Source organism: Spermophilus citellus, assembly GCF_964194105.1.
Source record: "Spermophilus citellus genome assembly, chromosome: 11".
NCBI classification, from domain to species: domain Eukaryota; kingdom Metazoa; phylum Chordata; class Mammalia; order Rodentia; family Sciuridae; genus Spermophilus; species Spermophilus citellus.
The window spans coordinates 125,119,338-125,138,477 of NC_138192.1; the positions used below are offsets into that span (position 1 = coordinate 125,119,338).

Sequence of the window (19,140 nt, forward strand, 5' to 3'; positions counted from 1 at the left end):
ACCCGGCAGGATAGAATATAATGTATGCTTGAATCTTAAAACCTGCTTGTTGACGTCTTGAGTATTTTTTAATTATTTTTTTAGTTGTAGTTGGACACACTGCCTTTATTTATTTATTTTTATGTGGCACTGAGGATCAAACCTAGCGCCTAACCAGTGCTAGGCGAGCATTCTACCACTGAGCCACAACCCCAGCCCCAATCTTGAGTATTTCTATAAAAAAATAAAATAAAATGGGAAGGGCAAAACTTCCTGGCCCAGGATTCTTAGTAGAAATTGCTTACTATTTTATACATTATCTTTGTAGGCTTTTCATTAGGTTACAATTTGTTTTTTTCATTCTTCTTATTTTTTTATTTTTTAAATTGATTTTTTAAAAAAAATAAATGACAGCAGAATGCATTACAATTATTATTACATGTATACAGCACAATTTTTCATATCTCTGGTTGTATATAAAGTATGTTGACACTAATTCGTGTCTACATACATGTACTTTGGATGATGATGTCTATCACATTCCACCACCATCCATGCTAATCCCATGCCCCCTCTCTTTCCCTCCCACTCCTCTGCCCTATCTAGAATTCATCTATTCCTCCCATGCTCCCCCTTCTTACCCCACTATGAGTCAGCCTCCTTATATCAGAGAAAACATTTGGCATTTGTTTTTTTGGGATTGGCTAACTTTACTTAGCATTATCTTCTCTAACACCATCCATTTAAGGAAGACACATTATAATCTCATGTGTGTCAGAAAAGCATACCTGTATGTTACCTAGTCCATTGGAATTTGGGATAACAATTTTTATGGTAGAATGCAAAATGAAGGAAATATGTCAGCCAGCATCCTAGATGTTACTCAGGAAGACACTGACAATTTTTCTGTCAGAACAGGAAGTATGGTATACCTAACATGAGCTTATGTTTAAATGAATTTCTTATCATGTACCTGTTCTTAATTGATGGATTTTCACATGTATTATGTTTTAGGTTCAGCTGTCTGTATGCCTCCCCATATTACTAAAATCTGACCATATTTCCTCATCACTGGGCTGTTTTCCTGATATATAATCATGCAGCGAAGATCAAGAGGGATTAATATGGGGCTTATTTTGCTCCTTTCTCAAATCATCCAAGTTGGGATCAACAATATTCCACCTGTCACACTAGCAACTTTGGCTCTCAACATCTGGTTCTTCTTGAATCCTATGAAGCCACTGTATAACTCCTGCCTTAGCGTGGAGAAGTGTTACCAGCAAAAAGACTGGCAACGTTTACTGCTTTCTCCCTTTCACCATGCTGATGATTGGCATTTGTATTTCAATATGGCATCCATGCTCTGGAAAGGAATAAATCTGGAGAGAAGAGTTGGAAGTAGATGGTTTGCCTACATCATCAGTACATTCTCCCTACTCACTGGGGTGGTGTATTTGCTCTTGCAATTTGGTTTTGCTGAACTTATGGATGAGCCTGACTACAGAAGAAACTGTGCTGTGGGTTTCTCAGGTAAGGCAGACAAGTTTCTGAGATAGTAGGCATGAAGGCACTGAAGGTCACATGGATGCATAGGTCTCTAGTTGGTGACTCCTTAGAGGGTAAGGGTTGCTAGGCCTGCATCGTGAAGAGCATGCTGATTGGAGCACAGGAGAGACATTATTTTTGCAGCAACCGTCATATGCTGCATCATTTGGACTAGGACTTGCTGGAAGGTGGTTTTGTAGGAGATGTCATGCTGGAACATGCACTGGCCCCATAATGGTAGGGCCACAAAAGGACCCACAGATATATTTGTGATAGGGAGTTCTCAAAAAAGATAAGTATGCCTGTGAAGCAGATTCACTGTGCACTGGTTACCATCTTGGCTAAGTCTGGTGAGACAGAATACACCCATATACAACAGATTACATGAAGAAATGTATTACTTACAGATAGGCAGCAATGGACAAGAGAAGCTGGTTCTGCAAGGCTCAGAAAGCTGCCCAGGGCAGATGGAGGAAGCAATGGACAAGAGAAGCTGGTTCTGCAAGGCTCAGAAAGCTGCCCAGGGCAGATGGAGTCTTGACTGTATGTGTTCCTCTTATACCACAGGTGGCTTGGTTGTATTCCTGAAGGCCATGAGTTACTGAGCAAAGCTTTGAAGGACATTCTGTTCTAGTAGGGGACTAAAACAGAACCTGGACTGATCTGGATAGCTTCCCATTTATCTCAGGATGTTTCATTTAGCACATTCCAGTTATTCTCGAGAACTGCAAGCAAGAAAGGACTGCTAACAGTCCAAGGCCACCAGAAGATCTGTCATGCATATGCCACCTCTCAATTTCATTAAAATAAATGTACCACACCCTTCCATGGCACACACACCATGTTTTAGGAGCCATGATAGTCACTCTATATAATATATCCTATTTAATTCACGTGGAAGATCCACAGGGAGATGGCATCCTCTTGATATTGTAGTTGAGGAAGCTGAGACCCCAAAAAGTGAGGTAACTAGCTCAAGGTTATACAGCTAGTAGGTGTTTGAACCCAGCTTGCATGACTTTAGCCATGTGGCCTCTCGTCTTTCCCCCTCATTGCAGATATTTCATGGAACTAAAATTTCCTTGAGGACTCACAGTAGGTGTTCTAAATATTAGAATGTAAAGGGAAGGAAGGAAGTCATTAAATAAGGAAATCTAATCCTCCTTTCTATTTTTCCTGCCCTTCCTCCCCTTCCTTCTAAAATGTATCCATATTAATCTAACTGTGGGAGAAGAAAGAAAATTTTTACACTCTGCCTTCAACATGTCTTTCCATAGAGGTTAGAAAAATACACATTACTAGTAATTTTTTATTGAGTTAAAATTCATCTAGAGTAAAATTATCTCTATTAAAGTATAGAATTCAGTGGCACTTAATACCATTTCTGGTATCTTATTCTCATTTTATGTGTTATGTATTTGGTAGCACACTCTAAGTCCCTATGAACTTTTGTTAAGAAACATCAAAGGGGTGACTGCCTTGAACATTGTCTTTTAACAAAAGCTGGGTTATAAGGAATAGAAGATTATGTTTCAATGCATGAAGTTAGATGTATTGAATAATCATTGTCATGTTTAATTAATTTTCTTTGTAAATGTAAATTCCACGTTAAAATTGTTGATATTTTTATGTTCTTTCTTTCTTTCTTTTTTTTTTTTTTAGGAGTTTTGTTTGCCTTAAAAGTTCTTAACAATCATTATTGCCCTGGAGGCTTTGTCAACATTTGGGGCTTTCCTGTACCCAACAGATTTGCTTGTTGGGCAGAACTTGTGGCTATTCATTTCTTCTCACCAGGGTAAGTGTTTACTCTTAGGGAATAAAGTGAAGAACTTGATGTTCCATGGAGAAAGAATTGTAATAGTGATGAAGTAACAATTTTTTTTTTTTACAGTGAAGCTTATTTTTTAACTATAAGGATAGAATTGACTTTAATGGTTTTAATATCAGTGATTCATAGTTGTGTCATTTTGGGATACTTGGCTTAACTGAGTTTAAGTTTCCTTACCTTTTAAGTAAGCATAAGAGATCCTAATATACAGATTTGAGGATCAACATTATCAGCTAACCAAGAGTTAATTCTAATAATAATATTCCAAAGAGGTACCTAGAAATCACATAATCATAAAGATAAAAAAGACCACAGGTGTGTTAATTTAATTTTTTTTATTACCAAGACAGTTCATAGCTATATTAACATTTCTCTTGATCAGTCTGGACTAGGACTTGCTGGAAGGTGGTTTTGTTAACATAGCTATTAATTATCTTGGTAATAGAATCCCATAACAGAAGGTCTTACTCAGAATGCCACGTATAAAACAGATCAACTCTGAAGTGTCCTGAGTAAGAGAAAGCATGAGGCCCAGTTTCCTGTGTCATTTGGTGTCCCTGTGGCTGCCTCAGAGGCAACTCCATGAAACCTTCAGGCTCTGAAGAGCAGTTTCAGATGTGCTGAGTTAGATGTGTCGTTTCTTGTACAGACGAACACGGAGACTCAGAGGTTAAGTCTCCTGGTAGAGTGACCCCCTCCTTGAATGCCCATCTCCTTTTTCTTTCTCTGCTTTCTGTTTAGAAAAAGTTATTTTTTTCTGTCTCTTCCACTTCCACTTCATTTAATCTATATCATACAACTGGAAACACATGGTTGGTTTGTTTCTTTTTACTCTGGGGACCTGACCTGGACAGTGTTTGGAGAATCAAGAATATTCAGAAAGGAGGAGTTTTGTTTTGTTTTGCTCTTCTCTTTTTCAGACATGAGTTTCACTTTGGTTTTGATTTGTGTGGCTGTGTTGGGTGTCATATCTTATTTGAGAATGTTCTTGTTGGGCTGTGTGTCAGGCCAGTAACCTTGACTCCTTCTTAAATGCTAATTTCCCATCATGGGCAGCCATTGGCAGCTGGTGTATAAATGGCAGTGATGTGGCATTGAACACCACTCATTTACAATTGTATTGTTACTTGTGACAGTTCAATAAGAAAAGCCTAACAAAATCTTCAAAGTTTTCTTTGAAAAAGGGTCCAGTGATGTCTGTCCTTTATTTGAACAGCCCTCTCTATACCTTGTCACTCACAGCTTCCCTTACTTGCTTGATGTGACTTGGTTCTCTATGTAGATGATAGGCCCTTCTCTGTGACTGGTAACACCCAACATTCATATGAAAATCACTCCCTCTGGTACTTGAACTTTTATACTATAATGAGTCCCCTGAATAACAGAGCCTTTAATATTCTCATGCAACTATTTCTGAAGAGCTCATCGTGTATTTCCTTTTTCTTTTAGGGTCCCTTTACATGGAAAAAGTATGGTTGCATTTTTGTCTGATATGCTTATTCTATGAGGAGGGACCTGATATTCTGAGCATGAGAATTAAATACAATTTCCTATTTTTGAAGTTTGAAAGAACAAATCTTGGTTTTTAAGATTTGATTGCTTTGAATGATCAACTTCTAATATCCAAGCATCTAGTTATGCCTGTGTCCAAATAAAGACTGAGCTAAACACTGGTCCAGGGAACCTAAGAAGCCAGTGTTTCTTTGAGATGCATCTTGGCAGACTGGGAGAAACCAGAGCTCTCATTGTTTTGCATTGTTTTCTCTTGGTGGTTGTCAATTACAGTTTTCATTGGGGAAGCACTGTAAATCTTTAGAACAAAGCCTGCTTTTCTCAGACAACTATGTGGGCTGCCCTTTGGGAGGAAAAAAAAATCTGCCAAAGCAAACATTTGGTGGACCTCTATGTTTCATGAAAGCCATGAAATCAGTAATTTCTCCCAGTTACAAAGTTTTATGATTGCAAGGCACTCTAAGTAGGCACTGCAAGGGGTGGACTTGACCACCAGAGTATTCCTTGTGTGTCCTTATTTATGTGATTACTCAGCCTCACTCTTGTCTTTTCATTTGCCTTCGTATCCTGGGACCCTGTGAGATGATTGTGTTTGGAGAGTTGTCCCTGCTTCTCAGGTGGCCCAGGAGGCCACTTGAGTAGGCTGCCTCCTACATAGACTGGGCTTCCTTCTCATCTCTCACCCCACCAACATTCTGCTGATGTAAGCAAGTGGGATCTGGTACTAAGATTTGTTCTAGTTCAAATTATGAATGTCTGCAATTTTTCATGAGTTTTAGGCTATCTAGGCAGAAGCTCAGAGAAATGAATGTCACCAAGAGTAAGACTCAGTGAACATGCTAGAGGACATTGGTCAAGTGTGAGAGAAGCAGGGCTCACTACTAGCCAAGGGATCTCAGGCAAATCATACATCCTTTCCAAGCCTCATTTTCTTAATCTGTAAAATGGCAATATCTCTTACCTCTCTATTTAACAAGTTACTTTTAAGGAGTCAAAGAGGTAATTCATATCAAAGTGCTTTATAAATGAAAAAAAAAAGAGTGTTTAACCCAAATTTTGAAATAAGTCACTGGAAGAAGTGTGCAGTGTTCCTAAAAGGAATCATACCTATCTTTTTCTTTTTAAAATTAATAAGTCAGCTGTTATTTAATTTTGTTTGCTTGAGTTCTACTCTCCATTCCCTTTGCTGCATCCTGAATGACAGCATTCTAAAAATGCCCCTAAGACACTCACAAACACTAATTAAGCAGGCCATGACTGCATCTGGGCCCTGGGAGATTCTTTGGAATAATATGGTAGTTCTGAAAACATTAACCCCTTGGCTTTGGGTACTGCTTCACTGTTAATGTTTGACAAGAGTAATTACTTTGACCCTACTAAAAACTTCTTGGTTAGATTGAGCAAATGAGAAAAATATATTTAATAGTGTTTTTTGTTTATGCTTGTTTATATTTTTTTATTGTAAAAATTTTCAAATACAAAGCAAAGTAACTGAACATTTTAAAGTAAATTGTAAATATCATAATAACTTTACCACTAAAAACTTAAGATGCATGTTCTAAAAATAAAGATATCCTTTTATATGACTACATTATTTGTGTCATTCTAAGAAAAGTATCAGTGATTTCCCAGTGTTGTCTAGTTGTCTAGTGTACATATTCAAATTTTGGGGGGAGTTAAAATGTCTTTTAGATTTTTTTTTTTTTTTTTTTGCAGCTGAGGAGGATGATCTAAAGTTCACATATTATATTTGATTATTACATTTCTTTGTCCTCCTTTAGGGCAGTTCATCCCCCTTCTTATTTTCCATGACAGTGATGTTTGGAAAATATCAGATGTCTTGTTTTCTAGTACATTGCCATGTCTTTGCTTGTTTCTTCAGGGAGTTAACTTCTCTCTCTAGCCCCTGCATTCTGGAAGCTCAAATTAGGTCTAAGGCTTGCTTAGATTCAGATTAAACTGATTTCTTTGCCAAGAATACTACATAGGGCTGGTGATGTAGCTGAGTGGAAGAAAGCTTGCCTAGTATGTACAAGGCCCTGGGTTCCATCCTTGATATCACCCCCCAAAAAAGAAAAAATAAAGGCAGCTCCAGGGAGGTGATGGGGCATCATGGTAGGAAGGCTATAAAAGCCAGGAAGTCAGGTTGTGTCCCCGGCGCCATCTCAGGAGCTGCTGAGCTTGCCTAGGCTGACAGAGCCCGCAGGATATTTCACTGGATCCCAGCCACTCCAGGCATTGGAGCCCCAGGGAATAAGCCAGAGGTGTGTGAGGAAGTGAAGTTGTACAAGAATGCCTGGGAGAGGGAGAAGTATGACAGCATGACAGAGCTGAATGCAGTAGAGAAGACAGTGCAAGCACTGGAATAAGCATTTATCAAGAACTGCGTCACTGCCAACGAGTACACTGCAGCCTGCTCTCAGTGCTTGGTCCAGTACAGAGCTGCTTTCTGGCAGGTTCAAGGCTCAGAAACCAGCTTCATTGTGAATTCTGCCACAAGTTCTGCCTGGGCTGCCCTCTAGCCATGGAGAGGGTCAAGGACGACATGGGCAATCTCAATCACTACATTGCCAATGTTGCCTCACTTGTCATCATAGTCATGGACAAACTGCACCTGTAGATCCAACATGGACAAGATCCAGCCGACCTGTGGGAGGTGATGGAGACCATGCACCATATGAGCCACCTACCCCCAGACTTTGAGGGCCACCAGTGAGCTGGATCACTCCCAGATACGCCAGATGCTCTTTGATCTGGAGTATGCCTCCAGCACCTTTAACTGCTTCCTGCACACCTGAGTCTCATCATGGCCCATGGGGAATGTGGGATGGCTACCTAGGGGACAATTCCTCACTCTTGGCCACACCCATCCTGGACATCTTCATGAGATTTGATATCTAGAGGAGTTGTCTGTGTTTGTGTTGTAAGGACTCACCCCCAATAAAAATGCTGTCCTTCTGCCAAAACAAATAAACAAAAAGTCAGGTTGTTCCTCTATTAGAAATTATAAGTTTAATCACTTAAGGTGATCAAGGTTAAAGGGACAAAGACTTGCAGTTAGCAAGCAGTCTATGTGGGTGATACATGGACATCATTAGGTAGGTTCCCCATAACTTTAACCTTTTGGTTTTAGTATATATCAGTGATGGTTCTTGTCTGAATTGGTTATTTCAAGGAGACTTGTGAAGACTTGTCTGAATTGGTTATTTCAAGGAGACTTGTGAAGAATGACTTTCTGATTCTATTCCCCCCCCCCCCCAATTAATCACTTAAGGTGATCAAGGTTAAAGGGACAAAGACTTGCAGTTAGCAAGCAGTCTATGTGGGTGATACATGGACATCATTAGGTAGGTTCCCCATAACTTTAACCTTTTGGTTTTAGTATATATCAGTGATGGTTCTTGTCTGAATTGGTTATTTCAAGGAGACTTGTGAAGAATGACTTTCTGATTCTATTCGCCCCCCCCCCCTCTTTTTTTGGTCTAGGGATTGAACCCAGGGCCTTGTGCATTCGAGGCAAGCACTCTACCAACTGAGCTATATCCCCAGCCCAGTTTTCTCATCTTTTGAGTGATAGAAATAATTATTTCTCCTTTACAAAGTTGTTGTAGTCATGATGTGACATAATGTATTAAAGAACTTACAATGTTTCTTGACATGTAGAATTTCCAATACATGAGAATTATTTTTGTTGTGATCCATAAACTGTCAGCTGGGCCTTGGGAAACTTTCTTCAGTTCCTTCTCTATGTGGCTAAATTAACTAGACCCTTGCTACTAATATCTCAGATCTTTGCACTATTTCTTGAAATCGATAAATAGGAACTTTTACATTTCTTACTATAGTTATTCAAATATCAGCTAGTGTTTAAATAAGTATTTAAGGGAGAGCCAAGTATATAAGCTTCAGCAGTCAGGTCTTCCAACTCAATTCTAAACCAGTGGTTCCTTAACTTTTAGGTCATAAGACCAATTTAAGTCTTAAAAATTTTTGAGAATACCAAAGAATTTTTGTCTGAAGGGATTATGCCTATAAAAATTTACTATATCTAAGATTAAAACAGGATTTTAAAGAACTTAATATTTAGCAAATTAACTTAAATTCATAACATCATTTATTCAAATTCATTTAAAATAACAGTAATAAGCTCAGTATGGGTTGACATAAGCAAAAGTGACAAAAACAAAGTGCCTTTGACAAAGTTTAACTTTGTCAAAAAGGAAAAGTTTATAAAACGTAAACTTTTATGTTACAATTAAACATTGTAAGAGACTAACAATAATTAATAGTAAAACAAAGTACCAGTGAGGACTGTCACCAGGCAGGGACACAGTGCAGGCCCCCAGGGTGCCTACTCAGACCCCAGAAGGGATGTGAGAGCAGCCCAGGCTGCAGTCTCCCGCTGTGGAGCTGGTCAACATCACCACATGCCATACCCAGAGCCCAAGTCTTGGTATCCCCCGCACCCTCTCTCACATACTGGGTGACTTGCCAGTATAACAATATATTATACTAAAAGTTATATGAATGAGGTTCTCCTCCCTCTTTCCTATCCATCTCTCTTCCCCTCCTGTTTTTCAGTCTCAGAGTGCCTTGAAGCCAATTTGGCAGATTGTTGCAGAGTTGCAGTGCTTTTAATCAGGTCAAAGCACAGGAGTAGTAATGCTAGCCATGGTGATAGTTCTTGACTTAATAAAACTTTGTATATTGACACTGCTAAGATGTATGGTAAGAATGAATCTTCTATCCATGAAATTTTGAAAGAAAAAAAAAAAACTTCTGATAGTTTTGTTATGTGATTGACCATAGATAACCACAGGAAGTAGAGCTATAGCTAAAGGGAAAGGGAGGCTACTATAGTTTCCAAATCATAAGTAAATAAATGGCAGGAAAATTTTGTGAAACTTTTAAATATGTTGCTTAAGTAATAAAAATAACAGCTGATTCCTATATTTTCCAAGGAATATGATTTAATCTGTGGAGAAATACATTGATTGAAACATTTGGTTGAAAAACAATTTGTCTTTACATAGGAATGTATTTGGAAAGGGTAGGAGGGAATGCTTTAATAGCATTCTAAGATAATTGTGGATGTTATTCGTTGTACTAAACTAAAACTTGGCAATTGTTAGTTTCTTGAAGATTAATTCTGTTGTCGAATCTGAAACTCTATCAGTGAATCATTCCATATTCTGAAATCTTGAAATCCATTGGTTTGTCTTGAACTTGGAAAGGATCTTTCTCCTGTGTGTGATGTTCTGATATTTTTCTTTGGTAGTTTGTTGATAGATAGACTTTGTAAATTTTATAATATCAAAATATCACATTTGTTAAAACCACTACTGATCCCATCAGAAAAGTCTTGAAAACTATCCAAGTTCAGAGTGGTTGAAGTTTTCCAAAATTCTGATCTCCACTTAAAAGCTCAAATTTTATCATTGGCAATAAATGATGTCAGCAGTTTGCCTTGAAGGCTCATTTGGTTCATTTTTGAGAAAATGTGTACCATTTTACATTTATTTAGATGGAGTTCATCATTTTTTCTTTCAAGTAATTGTGGTAAGGAGATAGTCCATGAAAAGAACAGCTAGTTTATCTTGCAGCTGAACAACCACACACATACATTTCATGGATACTGCATCTTCCTTTGCTATTTAGCTGCAATGTTTCATGCATATTTCTCATTTTATTACGTAACAAATTAATAAAATGGGTGATAATATTGGTGCTTAATAAAATGAAAGAATTTTACCTCTTCACCAAGTGCATTCTTAAATAAAGCTTGCATTACAAAAAAAAAAAAAGCATATCTGAAGAATGCAGTGACGCCTACATCCTGGGAACAAATTTTTACTCCTCACACTTCAGATAGAGCTCTAATATCCAGAGTATATGAAGAACTCAGAAAATTAAACAATAAGGAAACAAATAACCCAATTAACAAATGGGCCAAAGACCTGAACAGACACTTTTCAGAGGAGGACATACAATCAATCAACAAGTACATGAAAAAATGCTCACCATGATGAGATGCAAATCAAAACCACCCTAAGATACCATCTCACTCCAGTAAGAATGGCAGCCATTATGAAGTCAAACAACAACAACAAGTGCTGGCGAGGATGTGGGGAAAAGGGTACACTTGTACATTGCTGGTGGGAATGCAAATTGGTGTGGCCAATTTGGAAAGCAGTATGGAGATTCCTCCGAAAGCTGGGAATGGAACCACCATTTGACCCAGCTATTCCCCTTCTCGGACTATTCCCCAAAGACCTTAAAAGAGCGCACTATAGGGATACAGCTACATCAATGTTCATAGCAGCACAATTCACAATAGCTAGACTGTGGAACCAACCTAGATGCCCTTCAATAGATGAATGGATAAAAAAAAATGTGGCATTTATACACAATGGAGTATTACTCAGCACTAAAAAATGACAAAATCATGGCATTTGCAGGGAAATGGATGGCATTAGAGCAGATTATGCTAAGTGAAGCCAGCCAATCCCTAAAAAACAAATGCCAAATGTCTTCTTTGATATAAGGAGGACAACTAAGAACAGAGCAGGGAGGAAGAGCATGAGAAGAAGATTACCATTAAACAGGGACGAGAGGTGGGAGGGAAAGGGAGAGAGAAGGGAAATTGCTTGGAAATGGAAGGAGACCCTCATTGTTATACAAAATTAGATATAAGAGGAAGTGAGGGGAAAGGGAAAAAAACAAGAGAGAGAAATGAATTACAGTAGATGGGGTAGAGAGAGAAGATGGGAGGGGAGGGGAGGGGGATAGTAGAGGATAGGAAGGGCAGCAGAATACAACAGACACTAGTATGGCAGTATGTAAAAACGTGGATGTGTAACCGATGTGATTCTGCAATCTGTATACGGGGTAAAAATGGGAGTTCATAATCCACTTGAATCAAATGTATGAAATATGATATGTCAAGAGCTTTGTAATGTTTTGAACAACTAATAATAATAAAAAATAAACATTAAGGATTTAAAAAAAAAGAATGCAGTGACTCTTGGTACTCTCTGGGAGCACTGCTTTGCTTCATTCATTCATGCTAAGACATCAGCAGTTGTATACATCATTGCTTTGTGCCATGAGTGCAAATGTGAACACAGTGAAAAAGGAAGATAATTATTAATACTGTTATAAAAATGATGTTGACTTTATGAATCTCTGGAAGAGTCTTGGGGAAATCAGTGGTCCACGTAGCAGTTTGAAAATTACTTCTGTGAACTCTTGAAGTTGCCTTTCTAGTCACCAGAAGGCTTCTTAACTTATATGAAAAGAAAAAATGGTGATGTTGGATCTGAATAGTAGAGCCTTTTCCAAGGGAGCGAATGTTGTCAGGGATGGGAGCGAGAGGGAAGCAGGTGAATATTTAAAATTATATATAGCTACTGAAATTGCTACTTAACTGTCAACAGAAACTGTTAACTCTAGACATGAGGAAAGGCTGTTTGTCCCTCTTTTTACTGATATTGACTATGAAATATGTCTGTCCCATATGGGACAGAATTCCTTAGACTATATGAAGCTGCCATGCTACTTTGAGTTCTCTCCTTGCATCTGCTTACATTTTATGATGAAGTGCTTCTGGCATATTTGCCTATAATACAACATAAAGTTCTTTCTTCTCCAATGGTACTGAGGTAGTATAAGAGGAGGTTGACTTAAGTTTGGATCCATTTTGTTTGAAGTGCCAGTTGATAAACATATGGATCTAGCTACATAGAATACTGTTGGATCTTTACCTCTGGAATTGGTGAATTTGTGGAATAACAGTTTAGAAAATGACTGTAACAACTCACCTGTCCACATGTTCCTTTGGAACTTTGCCACTCTGCCACCAAGAGGTGGAGTTCATTTTACTTGCCCTTAAATCAAGTACATTTATGACTCACTGTAACCAATAGAATCCAAACAGATATCACATTACTACTAAGTCAGGAAATGTTTTACCTTGTAAGCTTAAATACTTATGCCCACATGAGGAGTGCATCTTACCTGACTCTGCCTTCCATCTGTGAGTTGGTGGTGTCACTGCCAGGTATGTGAGTGTATGGCATTTACCTTCAGTCACTGAATCACCCCAGCCTTGGGTTTTCACTTGAGGCTAAACAGGATGGAATAGAGGCTGGACACCCATTGGTGCTCTTTATCAATTCCTGATGCATAGAATTTGAGTCCAAGAAAATGGTTTTTGATTTATATATAAGCCACTTCATTTGGGGGAGATTTGTTTTGCAGAAGTAGTGATGGCAGCAATGAGTTAAATTAAAAGAATGCAAAGGCAGTGTTTAGGGAGTTAGTGAGGATAGAAGAGTGAAGGGAAGAGAACAAAAGAGAAGGCTTTTCCTGAGCTACTGTCAAACAGTAAGTTGCCAACAGCATCACCTGCCAATGTAGGGCTTTAAAGCAGTGGCTTCCACCTCTGGTTTCTCATGCTTTAAGGAGCAATGAATTGAATTGAGTGGGTCACAACTGGCATCCCAAAAAACAGAAAAAGAAAAGGAAAAAAGACAGAAATATTAGTGTTGCATGTAGTAAGTATATTTCAAGGAATTTGCCTTCAGCTAGAGATCCATGTGTGCTAGGTCAAGTCTCAAATGAATTTTTATGTGGAACACAATACAGGAAAAATATGAGAAGAACAGTTTTAAAGCAGTTATTAATTGCTTAAATTAAATTTAAATATATGTATAAATCAGCATCATTTATTGTCTTTAGCAGAAAAGAGAATTTGATTGTCAGGACTTTGGTGATATGAGAATAATAGGCCGCACTCACAGATTTCTACTCATCTATTAACCTTTGTTACCATAAGCACTGTTTGTTCCTATGCCTACTCATGACTGTGCTCTCAAGATAGCTCTCTGTATATGGAAGTAACTACTGGTAGATTTATACTTCACCTAAGCCAGAAATGCTAATAATAGGTTTTAAATTATAAAGAAAGTTATTAATAAAGCCTTCTGAAAAATGGAAGAAGAGTTATCTACAACAAAGGAGGAAATGAGATATAAAAGTTAACACATTTCCCCAAATGCAAGCCTAACATATCATCATAAACTTTTTGAAATGTCAAAGTATTTCTAGCTGCTTAGTAGAAAATAAAACAAAAACCAGTGGATATTGGGTCAAAATATACATCAGGAGTTTGTGTAAACAAGCAAATAAAAAATATGTAAATCTAGTGATATTTGGATTAATTATGCTTGGGAGAGAAAGCCTCTTTTACAGAAAGACTCATATTACAGAAATGATTGAGAACTCAAGAAGGAAATTTGATGATCTCAGGGTTTGGGCAGTATATGTGGCAGCTCACTGAGAGGTGGAAAGGGGCTGCTGTTTGGAATCAGATTATGCAAAGATAGCTGAAGTTGTTTTTCAAAAAGTTATGCCAGTTTATTGGATTATTTTTGACTGTTTAGCACAAAGTGGTCTGTGTGTATATGTACACGTGTTCATTATCCAGGATGAGAGTTTCCTGAAAAATAATTTTTCGTTTCTATGGTAGCTGGCATCACATAATTTATCTTTGTGTCTATTGGGACTATCACATTTTTCTCATAATCTTGGATGAGAAATTTACATAGAATGATACTCATCCTTTGTTTTATTTCATGGAAACATGTTCTCACAACCTGTTAAGGGTTCAGTTTAAATCAGTATTCCAGGACTGTCCAGAGCAGATTAGTAAAGCAGGGGAAATTTTTCTTCTGCTTTCCTTGTGTGTTCATTTGTATATTTCCTCCCTTTCTTCTGTATAGGCTCCCATAATGGAAAGTTACTTGAGTCCTTTGTTAAGAGTTAATTTGTCCTGCTTTTCAGGAAGGCATGCAGTAAGAGAACTCAAGGTGCAAGCAATACTTAACCCCAAATAATCATTCCCTAGAATTAGATTTTATAAGATGAGAATGAGAAATTTCCAAGCAAAAAACTTGTCCTCCCACTATAGTTGGAACTCATTGAGGGAAAGGGGGAATATAAATTATCTCCCTGGCTCTGGAGGCCAAGCCTGTAGAAAGAGAGAAGGCCCAGCCCTGTACTACATAGCTGGACTGAGTGATTCACCCATTCCCTGACCACTGTGGGAAGAATTTAGAACTTAATGGGAATTGCACAAAGAGCAGAAAAGACTATTTTATCTGACTGCTGGTGCATTTTCTTTAGTTACTCTTTTCTAAGAGATTTAATGTATCAGTTTTTTGTGGGGGGAGTGGTTTGGGGGAACCAGGGATTGAACTCAGGGGTACTGGACCGCTGAGCCACATCCCCAGCCCTATTTTGTATTTTATTTAGAGGCAGGGTCTCACTGAGTTGCTTAGCACCTTGCTTTTGCTGAGGCTGCTTTTGAACTCGCAATCCTCCTGCCTCAGCCTCATAAGCAACTGGGATAACAGGCATGGGCCACTGTGCCCACCTTAGTGTATCAATTTTTTTTTAAAAAAATTGCTAAACACTTAATTAAACTAAAAAGGAAGCAATGGTTAAATGAAGAGGTAATCTTATTTCCCAGCTTTTAATTGAAAGAGAAACATATTGCTGTAGAAAAGTCAAAAATATATAAATGTATGATGAAGAAAACAAACTGCCCACACTCTCTAAACCCAGAGAAAATTACTATTAGCATTATGCTGTCACTTACCTCTATCCTTGTACGCAATTATATTTTTTACTTTTTCATTTAATATCTTATAAACACAGATCTCTCAAAGCCTTGGTTTTAATGGCTGTATAGTGATTCCTTAATTTAATTTTTCATTCACTAGTTTTACATACTAATGTTATTACTATTCATTCAGATTACAAATGAAGATATTTTCAGAGAATTACTTACAAGTCCTTGAAGTCCTTCCTAGAAGAAAGTTAAGGATTTGGACTATTTTCATGACTCTTGGTATATACTATCACTTTACTTTCTGTTTGTTCCAGTTTATAGCTGACCAGCAGCATCTGAAAGTGCTCGCTTCCTTACTTCCTCAGCTCCTTCTGATCTAAATATTCTCTTAAAGCTCTTGGAAATTTTTTATTCTATTTTTTTTTTTTACAGTTCTTTTGCTCATTAGGTGAGATATTTTCTTTTCCTTTTTAGTCAGTTGTAGTTCCTTGTCTGTGTTTATGCCCTCTAAATATTTTTAAGAATCTGTAATTGTTCAATGTTAATGGCTGATGATAATGAATACCAGGTGGTTCTTTTTATCAGATTATGTGTACAAAAGACCTTAGCTGCACAGTACAATTTTAGTTTCACTAAGTAGTGACTTATAGAGAATTTCTTTTCTGCTAACACTAATGGATAAAGATATATTCTAGACCATAGCTGAGAACAAGAAAGCCATTTGTATGGAGAATAAAGAAATGATAATTTTTTAGGGGGAGATTAAAGATGGACATTAGGTGTCTTAAATACATTTCTTTTTTTGTAGTATGGTTTTAGATTAACAGAAGAAAAATTACAAAATGTATAGAAAGCTCCATGTACACCACACTCAGTTTCACCTATTAAAATCCTAATATCAGTGTGGTACATTTGTTACAATTAATGAACCAATATTGACACATTATTATTAATGAAAGCCCATACTTTATTCAGATTTTCCCAGTTTTTAATTGATATCCTTTTTTTTGTTGTTGTTGTTCCAGGTCCTCATGTCTTCTTAGGCTGCTGTCTTAATTAGCACAGGATGGCATAAAAAATAACATGGACTATGTGGCTTAAACAACAGAATTTATTTCTCACAGTTCTGGAGCTAGATCAAATTGGCAGCATGATCATTTCTTAGTGAAGCCACTTTTCCTGTGTCCTCATGTAGCAAGGTGAGAAAGAAAGAGGCACAGATAGATGGATGGACAAAGGACACATGGGCACAAATACTCAAATTCTATTTTCACTTCTTACAAGGGTGCTAATCCTGTTGCAAAGGCCCCACCCTCCTGACCCCATCGAACCTAATTATTTTGAAAAGGCTTCATCTCCAAGTACCTTTACATTGGGTGTTAGGGTTTCAGCATGTTAATTTGAGAAGGGCATAATTTAGTCCATAGCAGCACCTCTGGACTATGACCATTGGTTTTATTTATTTTTTGATGAAATTATGAAATATCATTTCAGAGTATCTGTGTGTAAACATCAGCTTTCATTTGCCTTTATGAAATTCAGAAGTAATGTCCAATTAGCCCATGGTTTGTAAGCAAATTTTAATTTAAGTGCATGAATAAATATTGTCTTCTGCAATTGGTTCCATAAACACATGGGGCTGGGGCTGTAGCTCAGTGGTAGAGTGCTTGCCTAGCATGCATGAGGCACTGAGTTCCATCCTCTGCACCACACAAATATAAACAAATGAAATAAAGGTATATAAAAAATAACACATGGTATACAGGGATGCAAATATATATGAGACATTTTATACTAACTTGACTACACAAGCTGCAAATTAGACCCTATTTAGGGCCTGTTCTCTCCAGTTAGCCAGCTCAGAATGCTGGTTGAAGAGCAGTAGGTAGAATCCAGGAAGCAGCTGCTTTTCTAGTTGAACAGAATTGTCTGGATTAAGGTTCACTACAGGGCTGGACCTAATTGGCCAACGTGCTGTGATATAATTGTGGGTGTGTAGATGCAACACTAACTTAAGTTGTATTTAACTAACTAGACTTGTTAATGATCAATTCTGGTGACTTGGTGACAGGTACAAGACTTGAGTGCACTGTGTTGAATGTCTCAGATAATGATGACTGAAGGTTATTTTAAAAAGGAATTTTTCAAAACTCAAGAAAAGTCATGTTTAAGGTTAGTAGGTGATATGAATAAATATATCTGTTAAATTGAAGAGGACTGTATAATGTGTTTTACACAAAAATAATGTTTTTTAATCTGAGAAGTTAATTATAAATTTACCAATAATTTTGACTTCGATTTTTTAATAATATATTTTTTCATTAAAAAAAATAATGAAGCCTGTGAAGCCCATTTATTTCCTTGAGAGTATTTAGAATATATACTTTGGCCTATTTGGAAATTTTTTTCCAGGTGACACTATTGGAGATAAATGTTATACAATTAAATATTCATTCTCAACTAATAAGATGATAAACCGTATCTCTAGAGATTTCTGATGTATTTACTTAATTTTTCCCATTTCAGTATGAGGAATGTTTTAAAATAGTGAGTTCTTTATATTTGCTAATTTCCCCTTCTTCTGCTACAGTATTAAGTGATTTTTAGTTAAAAGTCACGGGAGTTAAATAGGCAAGAGGACTATTTTCCATTTACATTCAGGTTTGGTTCAAATTATGCAAAATGAAGACAGTCAGTGCTATGAATTGAAATCATTAGTACATCAATTATTCTGTGATAACCAGCTGAGAACAGGCTGCAGAGTGCATAAACGTTCCTTCCATTTAAAGTTGGATTCTCATTAGCTTATATGAGAGATAAAATAATTTGGTTCTAATTTATCTCTCTTTAAATGGACATTGTTCCCTTCTGAATTCAAGAGGAAAGCATTTTAATTTTATAGTCATTCATAACACACAGGTCAAATAAATAACAAGTTTTATATCTAACAATATATGTCACTTCCATAATTTATATTGCTATGGTGGCTTGATTCTAAGACATATCTTTTTAGGACGTGATATGCCACAGACATGATAAAAGTAACACCAAAGGTCAGTAGGGAAATTGAGGCTTATTTAATCAATGGAACTTGAAGAATTTTTTTTTAACCATTTGAAAAAAAAAACAATTTAAGAACTTTATTTCACAGATTTCTGATGTTTAGAAAATAAGATGTACAAAATGTCTAAGAATATGTGAAGGAAATTTAAATTTCTATTTTGTTTTCTTGAGATAGGGTCTTGCTATGTTGCCCAGGCTGGCCTCCAGTTCATCATCTCAAGCTTCCCAAGTAGCTGATTTTGTGATGCCTGGCTGGAAATTTAAATTTCTAAGAAAAAAACAAAATAAATAAAAAAAAAACATTGAACATAACCTCAAATGAAGACAAAATAAACAGATATTTTATTTCAGGTCAAAGTACTTTATAAATTAATAAGGGGCCAAAATAAATAAAATAATAAAGGGCCAAAAATATTAGAAATAAATTAGAAACAAAAAAAAATGCATCTTTAGGATGTATAGTATTAGCTGCAAGAAAAATACCAGTAGGCAAATTGACAAAAGCCATCAGAAATACATCAATCAGGGCCTAATACATATATAATATAATACAAAATTCACAAGTAAAGGGAAATTAAAA

General features: G+C 36.9%; 1 protein-coding gene and 1 pseudogene across 10 annotated transcripts in view; both read left to right on the forward strand.

The window, feature by feature from the left end:
* RHBDD1 (rhomboid domain containing 1) overlaps positions 1–19,140 on the forward strand; it is a 177,471-nt gene that overhangs the window by 64,384 nt on the left and 93,947 nt on the right. For all 9 annotated transcript variants that reach the window (XM_081260751.1, XM_081260753.1, XM_081260752.1 and 6 more), the window contains 2 exons: positions 994–1,509; positions 3,187–3,319. In XM_081260751.1, coding sequence (XP_081116877.1) covers positions 1,077–1,509; positions 3,187–3,319 — 566 coding nt within the window. In that variant the 5' untranslated portion in view covers positions 994–1,076. The remainder of the gene's footprint in view (positions 1–993; positions 1,510–3,186; positions 3,320–19,140) is intronic.
* On the forward strand, positions 5,701–7,580 carry LOC308630496 (vacuolar protein sorting-associated protein 28 homolog; annotated as a pseudogene). The gene is made up of 2 exons: positions 5,701–5,721; positions 7,054–7,580. The product of its transcript is annotated as a vacuolar protein sorting-associated protein 28 homolog (transcript).